This window comes from Tilletiaria anomala (genome assembly GCF_000711695.1).
Source record: "Tilletiaria anomala UBC 951 chromosome Unknown K437scaffold_79, whole genome shotgun sequence".
NCBI lineage: Eukaryota > Fungi > Basidiomycota > Exobasidiomycetes > Georgefischeriales > Tilletiariaceae > Tilletiaria > Tilletiaria anomala.
This window is the reverse complement of record NW_013546943.1, coordinates 1-18,408: the sequence shown is the minus strand read 5'-3', so window position 1 is coordinate 18,408 and position 18,408 is coordinate 1. Positions and strand designations below refer to the sequence as shown.

The following is an 18,408-nucleotide window of genomic DNA, read 5'->3' as shown; positions in this document are numbered from 1 at the left end:
CGCGTTTCCGACGATTGACGCCAGGGACCGGTCGGTACTCGCGGAGAGAGCACCATGCACGGGTCGCCACGTGCCCCAAAGCCCAAAGCCTGCCAGGTCTGTCCCAGCAGTCGAGCCTATCGTCCCCTATTCACTATGGGTTCATTGGACCTCAAAGGTCAGGTGACCCTCACCGCGATCGGCTGGTTGGGCCTACAGGCTACCCGTCCCCTGCAGGACCACTCTTGCAACAGCCTGCAGCCATTGCTGTCTTCTAAGACGACGCTTTGCAGAGTGGATGCACACGCGACGGCAGCGGAAGATGCCAGCGGTTTCCTGCGCTACCCAAACACGCGCCGCTGTTCAAATGACAGGCAGGACGAACGGCGCGCCGACGCTGACGGGCAATGTGCCATTTCTGAGCTAATGAGGACCTAATCTGACTCACCCAGGCAAGCTCTCTCTCTGTCTTCTGATTTTCCTTTCGACCGCCCTGTTCCTTGCTCTAGCTGTTCTTTCAGCGGCAGGTCGCCTGTTTGACACGTCGAGCGCGTCGAAACTGGTCGAAATCTTGTGAGGGTCGTTTCACCCTATGTAAGGGCGACGAGTGCAACTTGATAGTAAGCGATCCGGACGCGACGAGTTAGCCTGCCTCTGTGCTTGCACGAGTTGGCCAGTTGCGAGTCGCGGCATAGGGGGGATATGCCCGCTTCGACGAGGAGACGTGAGAAATTCGCGACTGTGCGACACGCGAAGCTGAGCGTACTGCTTGAGTTGAGGCTGACAGGCGTGACGCTGCACGTTGCACCTTCGGCGGCTCAAACAACCATCAAGCTGGATGTCCGACAGGAGAGATCCATGGAAAGTGCCGGGTGCAACGTCTGAACGTCTTTGCGCGACCAGCGTGCTATAGCTTGGAGCTTTTGTGCATCAGCTGATACATAGCGATGGGGGGGGGTGACTGGGATGGAGAAGGCGAAAGCACTACCTATACCGGCTTGTTCCAGTGTCTGTGTGCGAGAGTTGCGTTCCCTAGCCAACGGCCGAGAGAGTGGGTGTCGCACACCGTGCCAGTGCCCTTAGGCCGTAGAGGCTTCCTGCCACCCAAGCCATATTTGTTATGTACACACGTTTTACAAAACCGTTGTAGTCGGCTGCACACCTCAATTCTTTTTTGCTTTTGGTCAGGTGCTTGCGCGTGACACGCGTGGGCAGTCGAGTAGGCCACTGGTATGTAGGCCTGGGGAGGCTGCGTATAATCGCATGAATGCAGCTGATTCTCTGCTGCGAGTCCCGACCCTCCCAGCCGAGGAGCAAGCGTCGACTTGAGTCACAAGAATCATCGCTCAGTACAGTATATTGTATTCGCCCGCAAAAAGAAAGAAGTCGGTAAGCTTTGACGACAAAGTGCACGAATTATTCGTAGTTGGTCCAAGTGATTATTTCTTGTTTCGTGTAAGGCAACGAGATCGCGTCACGTTCGCGGGCGCTTAGCTGGTTCGCTGCCACCATCATCACCGCACCAGCTCTCAACAGTTGCCCTCGCCACACATCATCGGGCTCCACGAGGTTCGAGGCGACATACATCATAGAGTACATATACATACTGCATAGAGTGAATACAAGGCGATGAGTCACCATGAACACAGGTACCTTCGCTTCCATGAACTAGCGCAGCGCTTTCCTTAACCGACAGATGCTCGATACCGACGTTGGGACTAAGCCGGCGTTTGTCGCGTTTAAGTGTTTGCAGGCGCATTCCTAGAATGAGTCGCCTTGCGGTGTCCCCGTTGAGCTTGCGGAAAACCCGGAAGCCCATTGTCGGAGCCCTGCATACATCCATGGTTGAAGGCCTGTGTGTTGGCTCAAGAGAGGTATTCAATGCCTCCATGCTTCTGAATCTGCAACCATCATTACGAAGGGCGATCAGCGACGGACTTGAAGCTGACAAGAGAGATTCTGAATGAGCTGCGCAGGGTTGATCGTTGGTTGTAGATTGCTGATGCAAGCTACCAAAGTCTATTTATCACGAATGCGCAGATGTAAAATACATGTGACCAAAAGCCGAGCGACTCTGAATACTCTCTGCTTGAGAGAGTGGAAAAAGTCATCATGTTTGGGTGACGGCTGCAGCCTGCTAGCTGCGGGACAAAGCCGGATGAAGGCAGGTAAGGTGCTTGCGCTGCCGACGAGTCTCGGAGCGACCAGGGTTGAATAGGAAGGCTGTCATCTCGAAATCATGAGAGTAGAAGAGCGCAGCTCTCGTCTATGTAGACTGCGTAAATGCCACAAGAATCGAAAGGTTGCACGCCCAGCGCACACAAGCAGCGTCCAGTGTGGATTTGCTCCACCTGGAAGATTTATGAGAGTGGCAGGCTCTCTGGTGACATGGTGCGGGGTGAACTGGACATCGCACACATCGCCATCGTGCTTCCTGCGTCTGCCGGCAGCGGAGGTAGCCAGTCTGCTTTGAAGCTCGTGTTGAGGGGGGAGGTGGCGCTGCCACGCCGGCTGCCTGCGGAGGTACCCATATCGGGCTTGATACCCGTCAATGCTGGGCTGGGCGGTAGCTCGCCGAAGCGCCGTGCAGGAGAGTGGCTCGAGGACGATCGGCGCGGCTGAGAGCCTGCAAGCGGGGATCCACGTTCGACGGAGCCTCTTCGCGGGTAGTTCCCACCACTGATGGAGGACCCCGAAGAGCGCCGAGGCCACGCTTCCATCGCGATAGGTGACGTCGGTGAGCGCGGCGGCAAGCCTAGGCTGCGCACAGAGTCAATGGAAGCACGTTCATGGCTCTCGGAAAGGGCTTGTCGCACGGCTTGACGCGTGGAAATGGTCATCTGCTCCAAATCCAGGCCATCGTCGTGGTGATTTGCGTGAGAGAACCCGGCGGGGTGTTGCGGAAGGCGAGCGGCGTAATCCAGCATGTCGTCCAGGCGTCCGTCAAAGTCTTCGCTGCTGTGAATGGAAGAGCCATCTTGCGAAAGGAATCGTTGATGTGGGCCATAGTCAAGTCCAAGTGCGGCTCCTTCAGCATGAGGGGGTGCATCTGGGTCGTCAGCGGACACAGGGTCATGTGTCTCCCTCAGTGGCGAAGGACGAGAAAGTGGAGAAGCCGAGCCCAGGCCGTCTGCATCCCTCGCGCTGAGGACGTGAGAGGCAAGGCTATCCGGACGAGAATGACCAGCCAAGTGTTGTTCGTAGAGGAAGGTGGGTGTGCCGGGAACAATTTCGAATTCGGAAGCTTTAGAGAACCGGCCATGCTCCTCCAAGCTACCGTCTTGGCTCCATTCTTCGCTTTCGCTGCTCCTACGGCTAACGGCCATCGTCGCAATTTCCGGTTGTGCCGTTCCAACGGGACCCGACTGGCCAGAATGACTGGGTGCAGACTGCTGGATGAGCCCCTGGCTTTCCAGCATGTGCAAAGGCTGTCGCTTATATTCTGGCTCGACGACCGGGCTCCCCAAGTGATGGTACGTCGGAGGTGGAGATTGAGAGATGCTTGCAGATGCAAACGCCGGCGATGTCCCGTTCTCTAATATCCTCTCGGCTAAGTGCATGGAGGCGGGATGCAGCGCGGGTGATGTTGCTCCCACTGGACTCTGGTGTGTCATTTGCGGCTGCACTGTCTGCTGAATGGCACTCTCGAACCCGTCATCCGTAGATGATTTTCTCATCCATGCTTCCTGAGCTCTAGCGTAAGACGAAGCGGGAAGTCGTTCCGCGTCGAGGTCCTTTTGACGTGCAAGAGGCGTGGCCTGAACCGAATCTGAAACTCCAAAGGGATCATTCTCTCCCGCCAAGGGTTGGACGAAATCGCTTTCATCATGTCCAGATGAGTCCGATTGACTCGCCTTTGAAGAAAGATGGTGATAGTCTGAGAGAAGGTCGGACATTGACTGCGAGGTGCTCTCCGAGGATGGATATGGTGCGCGCGGCTGCTGCATCTCCACCGCACCTCTGGCAGCTGCTCTCTCTTGAACGAACGGTTCCGCATCAGCATGCCCTTGCGCTTCCGTCGCGTCGTAAGAAGTCATGTGCTGGTTGTGCTCGGGCGAAGAGAACAGTTGTGGGTCTCGCTGCGCAGCCGGTGTGCCTTCTGGCCCTGCGCTGCGCTCCAGAGACTGTTGCACAACTTGCTCGTCAAGCTCGACGCTCTCTGGCGGAGTCTCAGCAACCACGGTACCAGGCTTGTCATTGGTCGGATCCTTGAGTTCAAGCAGCACCGATGCAGGCTCCAAGGAAGCCTGTGCAAGAAAAGGCTCCGCCGTGGGTGCATCCAAAACCGCTACAGTGCTTGACGCTGGAGCTGCTGGAATCTGCTGAGGGCTCTGCAGAGCAGATGATAAAGGCATTGCCTCGTGTGCCTGGTGCACTGGGACGGGACTTGAGGATGTTTCATCATCCGCGAGGAAAAGGTCCCCAGGACGCGGCGTATCATGCGCCGTATCTCCCGACGATGGTGCCTTGCTCGCTGGTAGCGACCTCCTGCTCAAATTCCTGAACTTTGGCACTGCTGCACTGACTCGCTTAGATCCGGTCGAGAAACGAGTCTTAGATTTTACCGAGCCTGGGTTGGATCGGGGGTTGCTGGATCCAGTCGGCGACAGCAGCTCCAACGCGCGCTCCATGTCTCCAAGCGAGTCGCTGAGATCTGCGCTGTTGCCCGTGCTGCTCCTCGGCGTTGGCGACAACAGCGGCTTCAAAGAGCTCTCTGCATCGGTTTTAGTACCAAGATCGAGTCGTTCCGGTGCAAAGTCTGCAAATTTGGGAGCCTGTCCGGGAAAAGCTGCTGTGTCGAGAGAAATTGGACTCTGTAACATTGCCGTGCCAACGCTTCCAGAAGAAGACGCAAGCGGTGTAGGCTTTGCGGGGGTAGGGAGTTCACTTTGAGCTGGCTCCAAAAGTTCGGAACGATGCACTGGAATCGAACCAGCCCCACTCGAGCTGGCCCAGAGCGCAAGCACTTCACCAACATCGTCAGACGATGGAGCCTCTTCCGTGCCCGCCTCCTCATCTTCGCCCGGGAATGTGGGAGGGGAGGCATGGTGCAGTGCTTCTTCCACAAGTGACGTGGCGCCACCAGGAGTGGTTGGGCCCAAATCGTCTGCAACCTTGCGGTTGGATTCAAACAATTTCAAGGCATCGGTGGCAGCGACATGATGACTGAGAGCAGCAGCAGAGAGCGGTAGCTGCTGAGCAGAATCGGCGTAGGCGGCCGCTTCCGGGAAGGCCGACTTGCCCAGGTGGCGTCGTCCTGACAACTCCTGCCACATTCCTTCATCCGTATCTGGGATATCCTCGAATGATTGCCACTGATGTGTCTCCTGCCTGTTCTCTTGTCTCTCCTTGAGCTCGTCCCCATCATCTTCTTCCAGTAGAGGTGCATACCCCGCTGCATCTAACTCTTCAGTCGAGTGCCGGGGCAATGCGCCGTCGAGCGGAACGGATTGTTGAGCCAAGCCTGCCGTAGAAGTGTGGCGCGAAGCCGAGACTTCGTGCGGCGCACTAAAGCTGGCTCGGGGGGATGCGGATAAACTCGCTTGCGAAAAGTCGTCAGCTGCACTGCTAGATCTGCTGATCTGCTCTTCGGAGCCACTGATGCTTTGCTCGAAGCTGCGAGTTGCGCTGGTGGCCGATCGTGGTTGAGAGGACCGAGATGCAGCATAATCGGAAGGCGCTCGTGGTTGTACAGTCGATGGGTCATGGATACCCTTGCGCAGCAGTCGCGAAACCATCGAATGCTTTTGAGTCGAGGGCGACCGTTCATAGACGCCAGACTTGAGGTGCAAGGTCCTTCTGCCCGTTGCACTTCCGCCGCCTCCTCCCGCGGCGCTTCTGATTGCACTACCACCTGCAGACGTGCTGCCCGAGCTGAAGCTGTTCTCTGCCTCTTCCACCCAGGATGGCCACCAGTGTGCACGATGCGTCTCGATGGCCCACTCGATCCTTCCGACGATCGGAAGCCGGCCTAAACCAAATGCCATCCCATGTGTTTGAGCAGGTGAAGCAGTCGAGCTACCCGTGCCGCATCTATTGGGATGAGAGTGACCTCGTGAGTGACCTTCACGAGAGGCGGTATTGTGTGAATAGCCAACTCTGCTTTGGTGAGGCCGAGCATTCGCGTTGGCAGCCGAAGATTGTTCAGATTCTGTCGAAAAACCTTCATCCCTGCCATCGGCCGATTGCACGCCAGCACAAGTCCCGGCAAACAAGGCGGGCGACTGGGACTGCGGCGAGCGCATCGACAATGGACTGCCTACCGCATCGATGCCTTCGGGAGCGAAGAAGTCCAGCCTTGCGTCCTCCTCGAAGTAACGCGACCAAAGTGCCCGCCAAGCAGCTTCACCGATGCACGGTCCCAAGTTGCCTTCACCGTCATCGACCAAGTAGATGGCGAGGCCGCCAATGGACGGTAAGCCATATTCCCGTGCGATGGTATATAGCTGTCCTCCGAGTGTCGGATAGAGCGGCAAGAGGCAGCCCCGTCGAAAGTGACTCGGAACGCCGGCAGAGGAGCCGCTCCGAGGATGAGGCGGATCGCTTGGGAGGCTGTAGACAGTTGTGGCGAGAACAGATCAGCTTGGTTCCATACATGAAATTTACCACCGAAACGCTCACTCTGCAGGCGGGATAACGGTCAAAAAGTAGGTCGAGCTGGCAGGGTATACAGACCTGTGCACGCTGACCGCGGACGCGATGCCGCGTTCTGGTGCTCCTGCCGCACCGCCCTTGTAGTGAGAGCTGGGGGATCTGCTGTGAGACCCGGTAAAGCTGGTATTGGCTGCCGCCCTCGGAGCCTCGAAGGGATTGGCGCGTAGGTTGCGCTTGTACGTAGCTTCTTTGCCATCCGAATTGAAATTCGTCATCTTGGAGCCTGCTGCACCTGGGATGCGAGGCGATGTGCCACCCATCAACGGGCTTGCCGCGCTGCTACTCGGCCCTCGTCCAACCAAAGCGATGTGCGTCGCTTTGGGACTGCGACTTGGCAATCCGTCGAATTGCTGTAGCTGCACCTGAGGACTTGGAGTCTGCTTGATCACATCCGACGCAGGACTTTCTGCTTTCAAAGCGCCATCGCCATGGTCATCTCGTGAAAAAGCCGGCTGAGTGGTATTTGAGGAATCTAAGGACATAGTACGATCAAATGCTGTGCCAGAAAAGGGCGAGACGTGCGAGTCCTCCGACGCTGAGCTGTATGGGCGCTGCTGAAACGTGGTTGCGTAAGCAATTCGAGCACCTGTCGCCGCTCTGGCCGCGTTCGGCCCTGCCGGTTCCGTCGGATGTTGCAGCAGAGGTTCTGCGTCAGATATAGCACTACAGCAAATTTGAAGGTGGTGAGGAATGGATGAGAAGCACGAAGTGAGGGGGTGCGCGAGAAAATCGAAACGCACCTCATGTTAACGTGCGCTTCCGCATCAACCGCACTAGACATTGATTGGGCGCGTCAATCATGGGGTCATGCTAGGTTGCTTGCAATTGTGAGCACCCTCAAGAGATTGTCACAGATGATGCCGTGCTGGGCGGGGACAATACCGTTTGAGAGGCGATGTTCCGACGCGAGCGTCCTGAGTCGGTGATGCTTTGACGTGAACGCGCGCGCTGATTGACTTGACTCTTTATCAGAGCTTCAGACACGGTGTGCACGCGAATTACACGATGTCCGGCAGAGAAAAGCGAGCCAGCAAGTTGATGCTCGTTGCCAGAGCCTGACCCGTTCAAATCAGGAGGAAAGTCTGCTGCGGATACCTTCGGGCAGGGTTCTCTCCTCCATCATTTGCAATGAGATGAAAAGAGGTGCGACTGGCGTTTGGTTGGAACATAATTTTGAAACACGCGCGCCTCAACATCACCGCATCATCTCTCCTGCAAGTCTGCAGTCGGCATCCCAAAGTCCGTGCTCTTCGCGCTTTTCTCAAGGGACTTCTTTCTTTTTCCATTTCGGTTCATTCTGAATGAAATTATGGACAACCCACCGTAACTCTCCTCCCTCCTCTCAGTCTCTCACACTCCATTTCTGCTTTCTTTCTTTCCAAGCCAGACCCCCCAAATCGGGTCAAACTCTGGTAGAGTTGCGAAAGGCTTGTTAAAACAGAGCAAGCACCACTCAAGTTCGTTCGTCCCGCAACTCTGCTACTGGTCCAGTACGTACTCCTCGTTGGCTGCTGTATAAGAGTTTTAGCTGCACACATGACGACCCCAAATTGGCAAACGTGCGTATCATGTCACGTTGGCTGGACCGTTCCGGAGCTTTTCCAATGGGAACTCAGAATCGCGTTTCGATATGCTGTCGCGCTCAATCGAAGTAGGGTTTGTACATGTGTCACAGCACCCTTTTCAGTTGCATAGAGCCAACAATGCCTCCCGGCACATCCGGCCGAGCCTTCCCTACAGGAGCTACGACTCATCCACCAACATCAAGCATCCCAAGCCCCTTTGAAGGTTGAGCTCACCAGCAGGCCCCACATCTGACCGCGTTTCGGACACCTATCTTGAAGCAAGAGGATTGCAGAGCCAACGTAACAAAACCCTCTGCAACTGAAACGCAGAGCCGCCACCCCGAAGTAGCAAGCCCAGCATGTCGCACAAGTTCATCTTCCACTACGATACCGTCTCCCCATGGGCGTACGTTGCCTTCGAGGTGCTGAAGCGGTACCGTAAGCAGTGGAATCTCGACCTGGTGGGTGCCATGTATACAGTAATCGATAGTTTATTTTCTTCAACCTGGCACTTACGTGCTCTTTGCTTCCAGGTCCTGGAGCCTGTGAACCTCGGCTACGTGCGACCGCGCCATCTTCGATTTGCACAGATGACATCGCCTGATGACCCTTTATAATATATCCTGTTCCTTTCCTATAGATCATGCACTTCTCCGGCAACCGTCCACCCATCGCTGTTGCCAATAAGGGCATATGGATGAACGAAGATATGGACCGCGCTTCAAAGTTTTATGGCGGTAATTGACTGCACCTGTCGGTGCTCCGTCTCCTTTCTCTCCACTGATTGACACATTTCTCGGTCTCTCCTTTGCTCTCGTCGGTTTTTTTCTTCAAAGTCACACTAAACCGCAGTCCTCGCTTCCCCGTCAACACACAGGGGCCACAATGTCTGCTGCGCCTCATGAAGGACGATGACCCGTCGCGCCTGGAAGCAGCGACGGATATTTTCTTCAAAGCGTCCTGGGTCCACGACCAGGAGGTTGGTACGACTGAGCAGCTGCGCTCGCTCGTCTCCTCTCTGTACTCGGGCGGCAGTGGTAGTGATGCGTCCAAGCTCGACGCGCTCCTGCTCAAGTCACAGTCGAAAGAGTACAAAGCAAAGGTGAAGGAGGAGGCGCGCCAACTCGTTGAGCAGGGAGGCTGCTTTGGCATGCCGTGGATGGTCATCACACGCGTGCAGGACGGAAGGACGACGCGCTGGTTTGGAAGCGACCGCTTCGAGCAGATCGCCGCGTTCTTGGAAGTGCCTTATAAAGGCGCCCGGGGCGACGGAAGCATTGCCAAACTTTGAGGACCCTTTTCCCTCTACAATGTATGTATGTTTGGCTTTGCAGGAGGATGTTCTATTTCGCTATGTCAAACCAGATGCTGGACTGATCCCGTGTGAAGATATCCCAATGAACAGTATACAATGATTACGCATGATGTACGGCCAATACGAATTTAGATGTGTTCTCTACCTCTTCCAACCAAGCGGGACCGACTCGCGAGTCCTTCGAGACGGGCCGTTCCAGATCGAGCCATCGGACTCAGCATGAATGGCTACTGTGAGAAGATTGTTACCTTGCGCGCGCATAAGCACACGCGCACACGCGCTCTATGCGGTGCGGCCTTGTGGCCCCTTGTGCCAAGTTGTTAACCCTGCCCAGCGCAAACCATCCGAATACCCCTTCAATGCATGTATCGCTGGAGCGCCAGCATCAGCGCGATAACCAACGACGGTACCCATCCATAGGGCTGATCAAATCAGCAAGGCGCCAGCAGCAACTGCTAGGAGCGCAGCCGCGCCGGTGCCTGCGCTGGCACGGCTGCTCGCCCCGCCGCGCAGTACCGTGCTCGGTGCGCTGCTTGCGGCCGGGGAGGAAGTCGTCGAGGGTGACGAGGCGACTCCAACGATTGAAGGGACAGCAACGGCGGCAGTGGAGGAAGAGGACGAGGAAGAGGACGAGGACGAGGCAGCTGACGAAGATGCGCCCGTGGAGGCGCTGTTGGTGACTGGCGCGCTAAGGAGCTTGCCGTTTCCCCATGGGATCGCAGGGCTTCCACCTCCGGGCTGGTTGGCGTGCGGAGGAGAAACAACGGTGCCATTGGGAGAGGAGATCGCCCAGCGCGTGGTCCAAGCCGGATCCGAGGTGCCATCCGTGGTGACTTGGTAGAAGTAAATCGCCGAGTACGGGCTCACTTCCGGGCATGTCCAGCTGTAGCTCGTCTTCGTGGGATCCGTGCCATCCAGACCGGTGGCAATAGTCTCGAGCTTAGTCATCGCCTGGTTCGAGCCCGTGTTCAAGTCGAGCGTGAAGCTCTTCCATTTCGTCGAGCCAGACGTGTCAGGCGTCCATGTCACCTGTTCGTGCATGGAAGGGGTACATAAGCACACATTTGGATAGCAAGAAACAGATAATGGACCATAAGAACGTACTGTGCAAGTCCCGCCAGCCCGGAAGGTCTCGCCAGGGCCAGGGCCGGTGAGGACGAGGCCAGATGAAGTGGACGAGGTGGACTGACGCTTGTGCAGCATCTTGAACGACCCCGAAGCGATGTGGGGGCTCGCTGAGGCCAAGGCCATGGCGGCGGCGCTCAGACCGCAAAGGGCAAAGGAGAGAGGGAGGTGTGCGATCATAGTGGCGTTTGTATTGCGGCTGTAGCTGTGGAGGCTTATGCGCGTGGACACGAACTTGGCAGAAGAAGCGGAGGAGACGGGATGGTCGTGAACGGTGCAGGTTTGGAGAAGGAGAAGGAAAGGGAGAAAGGCGAACGGCGAACGGCGGGGCTTCGAGGTCCAGACAACTCGCGATGCTGTTGGTGGAATGGTTGGATGTATAAGAGCTTGGGAGAGTAAAAATAGGAGCACAACAAGGTCGTCGCAATCAACCAGCGAGTGTGGGCCGCATTTGCAGGTCTCTCTGTCACTTGAGAGGGTCTGCTGGTGTGACCGGCGCGCAAATCCGCCGTCCGGGGGGGGCTCGGGGGCAGCCAGGCGTAAGAACAGTCTTGTCGCAGCAGTCACTGACTGCTGCGGGGAACTTAAATCTGCCTCCTAACGCGGACCTCCGGCGCGGGATCACTATCCGAGCAAGCGGGCGGGACTGTGCCACTACCGCACCACGGGACCATGCAATGCGCACGCGTGTTCTGCTCTTCCGCTTCTTTCAAGACAGCCGTAAAAAAGATCCCAGATCTCGCGCAATCTGCGGGACTCGCACGCTCTGTGGGGCCTGCGCCGTCGCCGGGGGGGCGGGGGGCAGAGGGGAGAGAAGCTGTCCTCGGGTGGAGTTGGACATCTGCGATGGATCCGTATCTCACTGTCTGTCCAACACCCGTCGACTCCAATTGGCCCGTAGGATATGGGCGGTCTCAGTCTTCGACTATGTCCAGGAAGTTGAGCATCCGCCTGGCCGGTAAGTTTTACTCTCGGACAAACTTGAGGCTCTCATGGTCGCTCCGCACGACGTGAACCAGTTCCCTCAGCTCCTGCAAATAGCAACTGTTTGCGAGAATATCCTTCTCTTGCGTGGGGTAGTTCATCTCTTCAGGAGAGGAAGGCTATCGCGTGTAGTGCACTCACTCGTCGCACAATGCTGAGCTACCGTCCAGCTGCCCAATTATTCCAGTCCAGAAGGATGGCGGGGAGCGATCCAGGGAGAGCCGAGGGAGAATTGAAGCTTAAACGGAGAGGGGGAGAGGGAACTGCAGCATCTCTTTGTCATTGAATAGAAAGGGGAGAAGGACGCTGGATACAACAGAGCGACAGCCATTTTTTCTCCTTGGACAAAGCCCGACACTCATCAGGCGTCGAGGCACAAGAGCATCGAAGTGCTTGAAAGTGCACCTAGAATGACGCCCTTGGCTTCATGCTTCGTGCGGGCCAGGTGCTGACCGGCGAATGCTTCAGACGGTTCCGACCGACCGAGAGCCGCACATGGAATCGTTTCCGGTACCCGGGACTCTGGCGAAGGCGTGACCTTGGTAGTAGATCTTTGGTGAAGGACGCGGTTCAGGGTACTTCAAAAGACTCAAAGGTCCATCATCGACTTGACATCGACTTAACTGATCGCCGCGATTGCTTCGACTCTTTGATGGTGCGCTCGATCACGTCCCTCACGCGCAGGTCACATCCAGAGTGGCTCACGTGGGTTGTGCCATATGAGTAGGAACCACTACATTTCCTTGGCATGCAATGCTCTCATCTTTGATCGCCACACATCTGTAATCTACACATACATTCAGGTCACACCGACTGTGGCCGATGCAGTGTACATGTCAGCATATAAAGGCTTCTGGCTCATGGCGCTCATCAGCAAGACAGCCTGCACCCGGCAGTCGGCCGCAATCCGCCATTTCAATGCATTCGTATGTGCGGTAGACGTGCTCTGGCGTTTGGTCTGCAAGCGCGACTAAAAGCCGCACGCCAGGAATCCTTTGCGAGGTTCGGTGCAACTGGATGATCGCCCCTCCACTTGCTGAGAATGGAGATTGGAGACTGGAGATGAGGCAAAGCGCCCCTTAGAATACCCTCTCGCTTGCATGCAAGAGGGGCGATGACGCCAGAGGGTATCTCATCGTAATCAGAGTCGAGCTGACAGGCACAATTATCGCGCGAGGCGTTGCAACTACGGCCTTCTGCCATGGCTTCGTTGCGCTACGGCAGCGGCGGCAGAAGTAGCAGCAATGGCGAACCTTCATTCAGTCATAAGGGAGCCACCCCCGATGATGTTCACGGATATGGCTACGAGCAGCGCGAAGCTGATAGTGCTTCATCCCACTTCATGTCCTTGCTTCCACCTACACATGGCGGAGGTACTCGGTCTGGCGCTCACACGCCCGACCAAGGAGGAAGGGAGCGATATGCATTCAGTACATCGCTTCGGAGGGGTGAGTTTTTCTTGTGATGGAGTGCTTTTTCAGTGCCAGAGTTTGACCTGATGGACCTGTACTCCTTCTTGAAGAACCGCCGGTCAGCCCGAATCCACTAGAGGCCTTCTATCCGCCTGCTACAAGGCGAGGGACCAGTGGCCCGCTAGATTTACCCTCGTCATCACCGGATAATCACGAAGCAAGTAACCTATCAGCATCTGCAATATACACCCACCTTTCATTACACGACACGCTCATTAGGCTAGACTTGCCTACTGACACCACCGCTGGCAACGCGAAAGTCAACACCGACACCTCATCCATCTCAAAAAGCACCACAGGCTCGGACTCCGCGACATATCTGCATCTTCTACACGGACTTCATAGCCCAATCGTACCTCTCCGACGATCACGCGCCGGCGGCCCGAACGAGTTTCTCGTTCGCCCTGCGGATCCACCATGGCGCAAGTTCCTTGCACAGCTCTCTGAGCCGCTCATTCTCCTCTTGCTCGGGAGCGCAGCAGTCAGCTTGGTGATCGGCGAGACGGACGATGCAATGTCCATCGCGCTCGCCGTCATCGTCGTCGTCACCGTGGGCTGGGTGCAGGAGCAACGCAGCGAAAAGAGCCTCGAAGCGCTCGGCAAGCTCGTCCCACATTATTGCCACCTTGTGCGCGATGGAACACATGCCGCCGCCGCTACGACCGATGAGCCAGGCGCCACCACCAGCGCAGCGGCGGTACGACCGGCGCCGCGTAAAGTTCTGGCCAATACGCTCGTTCCAGGCGACGTCGTCACCTTCTCGGCTGGAGATCGTGTGCCGGCAGACGTACGGCTCTTCAGCGCCGTGCAGCTCGAAGTAGACGAGAGTACGCTGACCGGGGAGGTGAAGCCGCGACGGAAGAACACAGAGGTAGTTGGCACACCGCTAGAACTGCCACGAATCCAGGAGTGGGAGCGTTCGGCCATGGGCGGAGCGGGGCAAGGAGTTGACGCGAATGTCAAGACGGGGATCAACGACAGAGACAACATTGTCTTCATGGGTACGCTGGTAAAGAGTGGTGAATCTGAAGCACATGTTCCTCTCTGCATTCGGCCGAGTTGACCCCTTCTTGCTCCCTTTCCATCTGCTTACATCGTGCGATTGTCTTCGACGAACTGTGCTACCACACAGGCTATGGCCGCGGTGTTGTAATAGCGACCGGCTCCTCGACGGAGCTTGGCCTGGTATTCAGCATGGTGGACGAAGTCGTCGAACGTCGCACACCGTTGCAATTGAGCATGGATGAGCTGGCCCAGAAGCTGAGCATGGTCAGCTTCGCTGTCATTGGCGTCATCTGTCTCATGGGTGTGGTTCAACGGAGAAGCTGGCTCGAAATGTTTACAATTGGCGGTGAGTTGGAGCCGTTCCAGCGTGCAGTGCTCGGTGCTCACGCCTACTTGCATCACTGGAAGTTTCGCTCGCGGTAGCCGCGATACCTGAAGGCCTACCTATCGTAGTGACAGTGACGCTCGCACTAGGTGTGTTGCGCATGTCCCACCGAAAAGCCATCGTCAAGCGACTTCCATCCGTCGAGACGCTCGGTTCGGTTTCCGTCATCTGCTCAGACAAGACGGGAACGCTCACTTCCAACGAGATGACCGTCGTTAGGGTCTACACGCTAGAAGATGGAGTGATCGACATTTCCAAGGACGTGGCGGCTCCTGCGGTCTCGCGCAGCTTGGCACGTAGCTTGCTCGTTGGTGGGGTATGCAACAACAGTCACCGCGACGAGCATGGCAAGAATGTCGGGCAGGCGACGGACGTGGCAATGGTCAATGTCTTGCGCAGGCTGTGCCAGGATGATCCTCGACCCTATTTCCAACGCACCGCAGAAGTACCGTTCGATTCGGAGACGAAATGCATGAGCGTCACAGGCAGGCTTTCCGCGCCCCCTATCGCTGGGAGCATGCAAGATGCTCGCGAGACGACCTACGTCAAAGGGGCGTACGAAGTAGTGCTGGAGCGCTGTGCGTCAGTGCTTGGCGCAGATGGCAAAAGCGTCGACCTGACAGAGGATCTAAGGCGCCAGATTCATCGCGTTGCGCAAGACCTCTCGTCTCACGGCCTGAGAATTCTTGCAACTGCCACGTGCGCCGGTCCCTCCCCGCTCGCTTCTGCAACGCCGCGAACTGCTCATGGCGACCGAGCCAGACATACGCTCACGTTCTGCGGGCTCCAGGCCATGCAAGACCCTCCGCGTAAAGGCGTCAGGGAGAGCATCGTAGCGCTCAGCGAGAGCGGAGTGCATGTTGTGATGATCACAGGCGATGCGGAGAGCACTGCGGTAGCGATTGCTGAGCAACTCGGCCTTTTGCGCGCCGGCCCGCAACGGGCGTCGGCCTCTGCGCGCCCGGAAGTCATGACAGGCAAGCAAATCGATGCGTTGACGGAGCGGCAGCTGCAGGAGTGCGTGTCGAGCGTCTCCGTCTTTGCGCGGACCACGCCGCGGCACAAGATGAGCATCGTCGCTGCGCTGCAGGCGAATGGCCAGATTGTGGGTATGACGGGCGATGGCGTGAACGACGCGCCCGCGCTCAAGATGGCAGACATAGGTATCTCCATGGGCCTAGGCGGAACAGACGTGGCGAAAGAAGCGGCGGACGTCATCCTCGTTGACGACAACTTTGCGACCATCTTGTCCGCTGTCGAGGAGGGCAAAGGTATCTTCTTCAACATTCAGAACTTCCTCGCATTCCAATTGAGCACAGCCGTAGCTGCGCTGACGCTCATCACACTCAGTACAGCTTGTCAGCTCAAGCTCCCGCTCAACCCTATGCAGATCCTGTTCATCAACATCCTCATGGACGGCCCGCCGAGTCAGAGCCTCGGTGTTGATCCTGTGGATCGAAGCATTATGCGCAAGCCTCCGCGGGCCAAAGACGCTCCGGTTCTCAACAGGCAGCTCATGCACCGTATAATATTCTCGGCTAGCATCATCGTCCTCGGCACGCTTTACATCTACGTCCACGAGCTCTCGAAAGGTCTGGTGGATCAAAGAGATCAAACCATGGTGTGTTTGTCCGTTCGAAGCAGTGAACGAACGAAAGGCGGCTGATATCCAACTGCAATCCTCGCTTAGACCTTCACCTGCTTCGTGCTGCTAGACCTGACCTCAGCCGTACAAAACCGCGGCTTGACGACGCCACTGATGGGCAATCGGATGCTGACCCTGACAGTCGGCATCTCCTTCTGCACGCAACTAGCGATGATCTATGTTGCGCCGCTGCAAGGGATTTTCCAGACGCAAGCGCTCGCCTTGTCCGACCTGCTGCTCCTTTTCTTCCTATGTGCTTGTAGCTTTGCTGCGCACGAGGCGCGCCGCCTCTACGAGCGGAAACTCCATGTTGATACGAGGGACCAGTGGGAGGAAAGGATGGTATAAATGTATGGGGCTTGAAATGCCGATTTTATTCGTGTGCACTTGGCAGTTGCAGAAGTACAGGATATACGAGCGATGCATCAAGCGCTCACTGGGAAAGTTTGGAAATTGCGTGGAAGACCTTCTGGGCGATCGCCTTACCTCCATTTCCGCCGCTTCCATGTCGACCGTAACCGGTGCCAGGTTTCAGATGGTACGGTATTTCCGAGTTGAGAATCCCATCTTCCTCCTCCACGCCGACGCGCAGTCTGCGCCTGAGCACGGGTTTGCCCGCCAACCTAGGCAAGCCATCGTCGTTGAACATGATGTGGTGCACGCACATTCGCCGCCCGCCTTTGCAGCCAGGGTCGTTGTGTATATGAAAGCAGATGAACCAGTTGCCATCCACGCCACGCACGGCGTATTGCCCGCCTGAGACGACAATGCCGCGCGGGATATCCGTCTCGATCAAGGGCACGCGGCTGCTCTTCCACGGCCCGAAGATGTTCTTGTTTATCGCCCAGCCGATCTTGTAATCGTCCTCAATAAAGGTACCGCTCGAGAAGAAGAGGATGTAAAAGCGCGCGTTAGGCTCATAGATCGGATGCGGTGCTTCGATCTGCCCCGTTTGCCACGTGTGCTCTGATGACAGCAACGGCTAACGATCATCGGCGAAGTGCAGCCCGCCCTCCGCCAAGTCCTGAATCCACCATTAGGGACGCAGTCCGCGCATATGTGACTAGTCGTTCTTGTAAACCAAAAAGCGGCGGACTGTTAGTGGATCATTGAAGCAACATGGATCGACGCAGCCGCCCGAATATCCCTAGTAAAATAGACATGCGCGCCACGTCAAATATGCGGTGAGGCGCTGCGATCTCAGGAACGTGTTCCCCTCACCCTAGACCCAATTTGATTGTTGCTGAGGAAGTAGAACGGTCCCATTGGGCTCTGTGGCGAGTATGTACCTCTGATGCACATTTTACATGTGCCGCTATTGTGGCAAGCAAGGTACATCAGATACCCATCGCCTCCGCCGGGTGCCTTGGCAACGTCAGGTGTCCAAATGAAGCCGGGATTTCCTGTTCATGCAGGAGCAAAGTATCGTGATGGTGAACATACCAGGTGCAGAAGTCGGTAGATGACACGACGCATATGTTTTCCCTCCCGAATTGGTACCTTGCGCATACGACTTCTTGGAACTACCGTCGAAGAAAACACCCGTTAACGCATGGCCCGCGGTCAGCCTAGCCGCGTGCTCCCTGGTGAACCACGGTCTGCATTTAGACGATCTGGAAAGTCAACGTCGACGAGTGGATTTAGATGCCTTTTTATGCCAATGGATGTGTCAGCGCATTTGCATCCAAATCACAGGGCGGTCCCAAGTGTAACGCACCCAAGAGATGGATGGGATGGCACGGCGGCGACTTGAAAGACCGACAAAGTCCCTCGCGGTTGGGTAACAAGAGACACTCAATTTGCGATCGCTGATTTGATTGTTTTCAGAATGTGAAGTGGGAAGAATGGATGATCAACACCGTTGTAGATTTTGAAATCTCGGGCAAGGCGTTTGTTGGCTCCTGTAATGTGCCCATGCAAATTGCTGTTGGCAACGTTTGGTTATGATGTAACAGCCCATTGAGATCAACTCGCCATTCGTCCTCATCACCGCCGTCGCAATTGCCGCGATGTTTCTGCCCGTTTTTCGGGGCCGGGTCGCAAAGGCGAAAGAGTCGCTCTCTCGGCCGAGAGAGCAGTCACGCCGGGTGCTTGGCAATGAGACTGCTTTGGGAACGACGTGGCGCGGACGGGCACTGTGCACCTCTCGGCACGACCACCCCACACGGCACACCCAGCACCTCGTTGCGAGCGTGGGCTGTGAGAGCAGAGGAATGGGGGAGGCACTGTAGGGCAGAGGGAAAATGGCTAGAGGCACACACATCTCAGCACCATACTCC

The 18,408-nt window shown here is 56.5% G+C and overlaps 5 protein-coding genes across 5 annotated transcripts; 2 read left to right on the top strand and 3 right to left on the bottom strand.

Moving 5' to 3' along the window:
* Positions 1–2,104: 2,104 nt before the first annotated feature.
* K437DRAFT_172681 (uncharacterized protein) lies at positions 2,105–7,555 on the bottom strand. The gene is made up of 3 exons (XM_013386285.1): positions 7,374–7,555; positions 6,601–7,296; positions 2,105–6,531 (listed from the first exon to the last, which is right to left on the bottom strand). The coding sequence occupies exons 1-3, from the start codon at positions 7,412–7,414 to the stop codon at positions 2,340–2,342; spliced, it is 4,929 nt and encodes a 1,642-aa protein (XP_013241739.1). The 5' UTR covers positions 7,415–7,555; the 3' UTR covers positions 2,105–2,339.
* A 514-nt stretch (positions 7,556–8,069) lies between these two features.
* On the top strand, positions 8,070–9,592 carry K437DRAFT_238256 (thioredoxin-like protein). The gene is made up of 4 exons (XM_013386284.1): positions 8,070–8,659; positions 8,732–8,758; positions 8,839–8,935; positions 9,035–9,592. Exons 1-4 carry the CDS (start codon positions 8,558–8,560, stop codon positions 9,487–9,489), a joined length of 681 nt encoding a protein of 226 aa, XP_013241738.1. The 5' UTR covers positions 8,070–8,557; the 3' UTR covers positions 9,490–9,592.
* Positions 9,593–9,939: 347 nt separating this feature from the next.
* K437DRAFT_226713 (uncharacterized protein) lies at positions 9,940–10,716 on the bottom strand (the record flags this gene model as incomplete). The annotated part of the gene is made up of 2 exons (XM_013386283.1): positions 9,940–10,542; positions 10,618–10,716. 2 exons carry the CDS (start codon positions 10,714–10,716, stop codon positions 9,940–9,942), a joined length of 702 nt encoding a protein of 233 aa, XP_013241737.1.
* Positions 10,717–12,710: 1,994 nt separating this feature from the next.
* On the top strand, positions 12,711–16,520 carry K437DRAFT_172527 (calcium-transporting P). The gene is made up of 5 exons (XM_013386282.1): positions 12,711–13,070; positions 13,145–14,113; positions 14,227–14,445; positions 14,508–16,105; positions 16,175–16,520. The coding sequence occupies exons 1-5, from the start codon at positions 12,824–12,826 to the stop codon at positions 16,475–16,477; spliced, it is 3,336 nt and encodes a 1,111-aa protein (XP_013241736.1). The 5' UTR covers positions 12,711–12,823; the 3' UTR covers positions 16,478–16,520.
* Positions 16,521–16,562: 42 nt separating this feature from the next.
* Positions 16,563–17,395, bottom strand: K437DRAFT_269653 (glycoside hydrolase family 43 protein; the record flags this gene model as incomplete). The annotated part of the gene is made up of 2 exons (XM_013386281.1): positions 16,563–17,111; positions 17,351–17,395. The coding sequence occupies 2 exons, from the start codon at positions 17,393–17,395 to the stop codon at positions 16,563–16,565; spliced, it is 594 nt and encodes a 197-aa protein (XP_013241735.1).
* Between the last annotated feature and the right edge of the window lie 1,013 nt (positions 17,396–18,408).